This window comes from Macrotis lagotis, chromosome 1, assembly GCF_037893015.1.
Source record: "Macrotis lagotis isolate mMagLag1 chromosome 1, bilby.v1.9.chrom.fasta, whole genome shotgun sequence".
Taxonomy (NCBI): domain Eukaryota; kingdom Metazoa; phylum Chordata; class Mammalia; order Peramelemorphia; family Peramelidae; genus Macrotis; species Macrotis lagotis.
In genome coordinates, this window is record NC_133658.1 from 217,755,777 (window position 1) to 217,761,594 (window position 5,818).

The window sequence follows — 5,818 nt, forward strand, 5'->3', positions numbered from 1 at the left end:
ACAGGCAGGAGGCAGCTCAGGCAGCTAGGGACTGCTAGATGGTGTAGTGAATAACCTCCAAGCCTGGCCTCAAGCCTGGCCTGAAATCTGGAAGACTCAACTTTCTAGTTCAATTCTGGCCTCAATCTTTTACTAGCTGTGTCTGAATAAGTCATTTCACCCTGATTGTTTCAATCTCCTCATTTGTGGAAATGACACCCCAAATGTAGACATGAAAGTTGGACATAACTAAAATTAGAAAAACAAAAGGCTCCTCCATAGAGAAAGTAGTTGCTGGTCTGGAACTATGCCCAAAGGGCAACAAAAATGTGCATACCCTTTGATCCAGCAATACCACTACTGGGTCTATATCGTGAAGAGATGAAGAAAAAGGGTAAAAACATCACTTGTACAAAAATGTTCATAGCAGTCCTGTTTGTGGTGGCAAAGAACTGGAAATCAAGCAAATATCCTTCAACTGGGGAATGGCTTAGCAAACTGTGGTATATGTATGTCATGGAATACTATGGTTCTATTAGAAACAAGGAGGGACAGGAATTCAGCAAAGCCTGGAGGGATTTGCATGAACTGATGCTGAGTGAGATGAGCAGAACCAGAAAAACACTGTACATCCTAACAGCAACATGGGGGTGATGATCAACCTTGATGGACTTGCTCATCCCATCAGTGCAACAATTAGGAACAGTTTGGTGCTGTCTGCAAAGGAGAGTGCCATCTGTATCCAGATAAAGAACCGTGGAGTTTGAAGTAAGACTAAGGACTATTACCTTAAATTTAGACCAAAAAAACCTGATATCTTATTGTCTGATCTTGCTATCTCTTTTACTTTGTTTCTTCCTTCAGCATATGATTGCTCTCTTATCACATTCAATTTGGAACAATGTATACCATGGAAACAATGCATACAATGGAAAAAATGTAAAGACTGGCAAATTGCTTCTGTCGGGGGTGGGAAGTAAGATTAGGGGAAAAATTGTAGAACTCAAAATAAAATCTTTTTTAAAAAAAAGAGGAAGCAGGGGCAGCTAGGTGGCACAGTGGATAGAGCACTGGAGTACCTCCAGAGTACCTGAGTTCAAATCTGACCTCAGACAATTAATAATTATTTAGCTGTGTGGCCCTGGGCAAGCCACTTAACTCCATTTGCCTTGCAAAAACCTAAAAGAAAAAAGAGAAAGCAATTGCTGTAAAAAATGGGGGCGACACAGTAGATAAGAGCACCAGCCCTGGAGTCAGGAATACCAGAGTTCAAAAGTGACCTCAGACACTTAATAATTACCTAGCAATGTAGCCTAGGCCAAGCCACTTAACCCTATTGCCTTAAATAAAAAAAAGATTTGGTCTTTTTTAATATACCAATTTTCAGGACCTCATTCAAATATAGCAAGTAGGAGACTGCTTCTATTTACCTACTGGTGTAAGTTCATGACAAATGGGGCAGAGCTCACATATTAGGTGAATATTTGGGAACTACAAAGGTAAAGAGGACTGGAATCTCAGACTGGAAACTCATTTCAGAAACAGGACAAAGACACCTAACACCTACCTCTTCCCTTCACCCCATCCCTACTCCCAAACCACCACCACCAAGGACAAAAAATGTCTAGAAATGACTAGGGGCCCAATAAATTCAGATACTCTTACATTTAATTGTTTTTTAATCATGTAAACTTCAACCCTTTCATTTGGTTTTTACCTTAAATCATGTCTCTACACTTCCTTAATCTAATTTTAGTATTCAGTAACTTTAAATTCCATGTGGGGAAAAAACCTAGAACAAAGACAAACTGAAAAGGTCCCTTTACCTCCATCTCAGAACTTTAGATGCAAGGAAACTGATAGTAAAAACTGATTTCTCATCTCATAGTGAGACTGACCTATAAGAAAGTAACCCATGTAAACACCCACCCAAAAAAACTTGGACACTAGAGGTGGGTGAAATCTTTATTTGCTTAAATCCAAGATTTCTTAGGAGATGGCCACTACTCTGTGCTCCCTACCTCTAAGCAAGGATAAGCCAAGCAAGGATAAACCAAGGTCCAGCAATAGCACACACGATTCAGTTGGCACTTCAACAATATTTGCTACTCAATAGAACTTTGCTCTCATGCACAAGACTTTCAAGGGGTGTGTGTCTTGGATACCTAAAATTACCTAGTCTCAAGAAAACAGGAAAGTTTTGGAATTATGTTAAAATTCATTATTTTTAATAATTAGTGTCATTAAAAAAAAAAACCTGAATTGTCTTTCAACATTAAATTTACCAGAGCAACAGGACCTCAAATTTAGTATATACATCCTTCAGAAAACCAAAAATGCTTCAATAGGAATGGATGTGATTTATTGCAGTTTTCACCCAAAATCACGTACAGAAAGATTCACATTATTGAATAAATCTTAAGGAGTTAACATCAGGGAAAGATTTATTTCAATGTCTAAAACCTGAGCACTTACTTAAAGGAAAAAAAAAATCTAATGACCTAATGACCTGAGCAGTTATTACTCATGTTCAGCGTAAAGTGCAGTTTAATTTGCTGTTAAAACCTACACGTATCCTGAACAATTTTGCATGTTAATATGACAAAAAACGTTGGGAAATAGATATTCCTTGGAAAAGATTCCTTTCAGTGTCTAAAACCCTGCGTCCACAGGAAAAGAAAACAAAAAGGCAATCTAATGGCCTAAACAGTTTTTACTCATTTCCAGCGTGAGATGCAGATAGGCTTGATAAAAACCCGTATGCGTCAGACAGTTTTGCACGTAATACAACAAAACACGGTCAAATGCATTTTCCTTATGAAGAGGTGGAATTCTTTCCCTACCAGTTGGTTGCTTTTCTTTTCTTTTTGTTTTGAAATACCACGAGGCAGACAGTGGCTCCGGCAGCTGAGAGGCCCGGAGCCCCGGGCGGCCCGGCCGCTTCAGTCCTGCTTGCCCTCCCGCCACTGGCGGGAGCCTTCGTTCCACGCAAAGTAGACGAAGAGCGCGAGGACCAGGTGCACGGCAACCACGGCGACGATGGCGGCGTAGAAGTAGCTGTCCCTGTTGGACATCCCCAAGGTCCCTTCGAACACGTAGGCTTTGGAGGAGAAATACAAGCCGATGGGCAGGGTGATCATCAGCGCGGAGAAGACCAGCAGAGTCTTGAGGGTGGAGGTGAAGGAGCCTTCGTACCTGCGCTCGCTCAGCATCGCCTCCTTCTCCAGGCGCTCCATGGGGCCGGGGTCGCTCCGCACAGGCTGGGAGGAAAAGCCGGGGTGCTCTCTGAGCGGCGCGCAGCGCCCCCCTTCCCACCGCGCGTCACCACGGCAACCGGAGCCCCCACCCACCCCCACCCGAGGGCCGGGACGCGGGAAACCGTGGGTCAGGCGGGGCGGATCCTCACCTGCGGGGCACCTTCCCGTCCCGCGCCGCTCCTCCTCTCACTTCCCGGAGTCCGGCGCCACGCCTCCTGCGCAGGCGCAGAGGGGCCTTCCAAGTACCGGAAGTACTTCTGGTCCCCTCCTTCCTCATCCCTTTCCCTGACCCCCCGACAGGAGAGCGACCGGATGCTGATCCGCCCGCCGGAAGCAACGTGGGGAGGGAGCAGCGGCGGCTCGGCAGATTCAACACGGGAAGGGGGGGCACGAGGCCGGCCAAGAAGATGCAAGCTGCTGCTAATAGCATTTCTTTTTCTTCTCTATAATATCTTTTCTTTTTTCTTTTTTTGGTTTTTGCAAGGCAAACGGGGTTAAGTGGTTTGCCCAGGGCCACACAGCTAGGGAATTACTAAATGTCTGAGACCGGATTTGAACCCAGGAGTAAGGAGCTTTGTCCACTGCGACTATAGTATCTTTAAGAGAATGTTTGATGCACTTTATTGAGAATATTTTTGATGAATCGCTAAAGAAATAGAAACAACTAGTTTTTTACGGCTTATTTTCTAAAGCACATCAGGTCTTCCCAGTCACACAATGATCTCTAAAACATATACACAGACAAAATCCTACTTTTTGTTCATTATGAAAGCATTTAACTAAGTACTGCTGAACCATCTTCAAGGGCTCTTCAGTATCAAAGAGTTTCTCATATTAATATTATTCTAGATTCCTTATTAAGGCAACGCCACTTAGATGATTTGGCCGGTGATCACATTATTTGAATGAAATGAGGCATAAATATCAGAGTCATGTGTTAATCATACTCAATCATGGCTATCATGGAAGATGTACAATACAAAATCCTATAACATAGAAAGTCCCCTAGATGTTCATTTTTTTTACAGATGATATTGTGCTGATTGTATTAAGTCCAAGAATACTATAGAACCTCTTTAAGGTACTTGTAGTCACTCAGAAACCCAAGTTGGTGAACAGTACACATTGCCCAGTAGACATTGCCCAAATCATCATATGCATAAGATGTCCTGTGGGCAGCCCATTAAGTTTTAAGTCCATTAGCATTTCTATTTTGGTTAGAATAAATACTCATGATGAAAGGGACAAAGAATTTAAAATGGAAGGAAAAAACAGCTAAATTGTGTACAATGTGTTTAAACACATTTAATGCTATATCACTGTACATTATAGTCTTTAACAATCAGAATTGCAAGCAACTGAAAGGGAAAGTGCAAGACAGGTAGGAATAAAATGTTGAAAATGTACCAGTACAAATACACAAACAAAAAAATGGTAAAAGATAGGGACCAAACCTGTTGTTTAAAGGTACTAAAATAAGTCAGTATCTTTATAATTTATACTCTTACAATTCCTTAGAATATTGAAAGCCAGCATGTGTCAAAGATTGGACTTGAACCTAGACTGCCCTGGCTTAACTTTTTTTTAATTTATTTTTATTAAAGATATTATTTCAGTTTTACAATTTACCCCCCCAATCTTTCTTCCCTCCCCCCACCCCACCCCACGTAAAGTACTCTGTCAGTCTTTACTTTGTTTCCATGTTATACCTTGATCTAAATTGGGTGTGATGAGACAGAAATCATATCCTTAAAGAAGAGAAGTCTAAGAGGTAACAAGATCAGACAATAAGATATCTGTTTTTTTCTAAATTAAAGGGAACAGTCCTTGTACTTTGTTCAAACTCCACAGCTCCTTATCTGGATACAGATGGCATTCTCCTTTGCAGACAGCCCAATATTGTTCCCAATTGTTACACTGATAGAATAAGCCAGTCCTTCAAGGTTGAACATCACTCCCATGTTGCTGTTAGGGTGTACAGTGTTTTTCTGGTTCTGCTCATCTCACTCAGCATCAGTTCATGCAAATCCCTCCAGGCTTCCCTGAAATCCCATCCCTCCTGGTTTCTAATAGCACAATAGTGTTCCATGTCATACATATACCACAGTTTGCTAAGCCATTCCCCAATTGAAGGACATTCACTTGATTTCCAATTCTTTGCCACCACAAACAGGGCTGCTATAAATATTTTTGTACAAGTAATGTTTTTACCCTTTTCCATCATCTCTTCAGGATATAGACCCAGTAGTGGTATTGCTGGGTCAAAGGGTATGCACATTTTTGTTGCCCTTTGGGCGTAGTTCCAAATAGCTCTCCAGAAGGGTTGGATAAGTTCACAGCTCCACCAACAGTGTAATAGTGTCCCAGATTCCCCACAACCCTTCCAACAATGATCATTATCCTTCCTGGTCATATTGGCCAATCTGAGAGGTGTGAGATGGTACCTCAGAGAAGCTTTAATTTGCATTTCTCTAATAATTAAAAATTTAGAGCATTTTTTCGTAAGGCTATGGACTGCTTTGATCTCCTCATCTGTAAATTGCCTTTGCATATCCTTTGACCATTTGTCAATTGGGGAATGG

At 41.7% G+C, this 5,818-nt stretch overlaps 1 protein-coding gene across 1 annotated transcript; it reads right to left on the bottom strand.

Moving 5' to 3' along the window:
- Positions 1 to 1,640: 1,640 nt before the first annotated feature.
- LOC141504554 (vacuolar ATPase assembly integral membrane protein Vma21-like) lies at positions 1,641 to 3,508 on the bottom strand. Its single transcript, XM_074209630.1, has 2 exons — positions 3,386 to 3,508; positions 1,641 to 3,239 (listed from the first exon to the last, which is right to left on the bottom strand). The coding sequence occupies exon 2, from the start codon at positions 3,213 to 3,215 to the stop codon at positions 2,922 to 2,924; it is 294 nt and encodes a 97-aa protein (XP_074065731.1). The 5' UTR covers positions 3,216 to 3,239; positions 3,386 to 3,508; the 3' UTR covers positions 1,641 to 2,921.
- Positions 3,509 to 5,818: the final 2,310 nt, after the last annotated feature.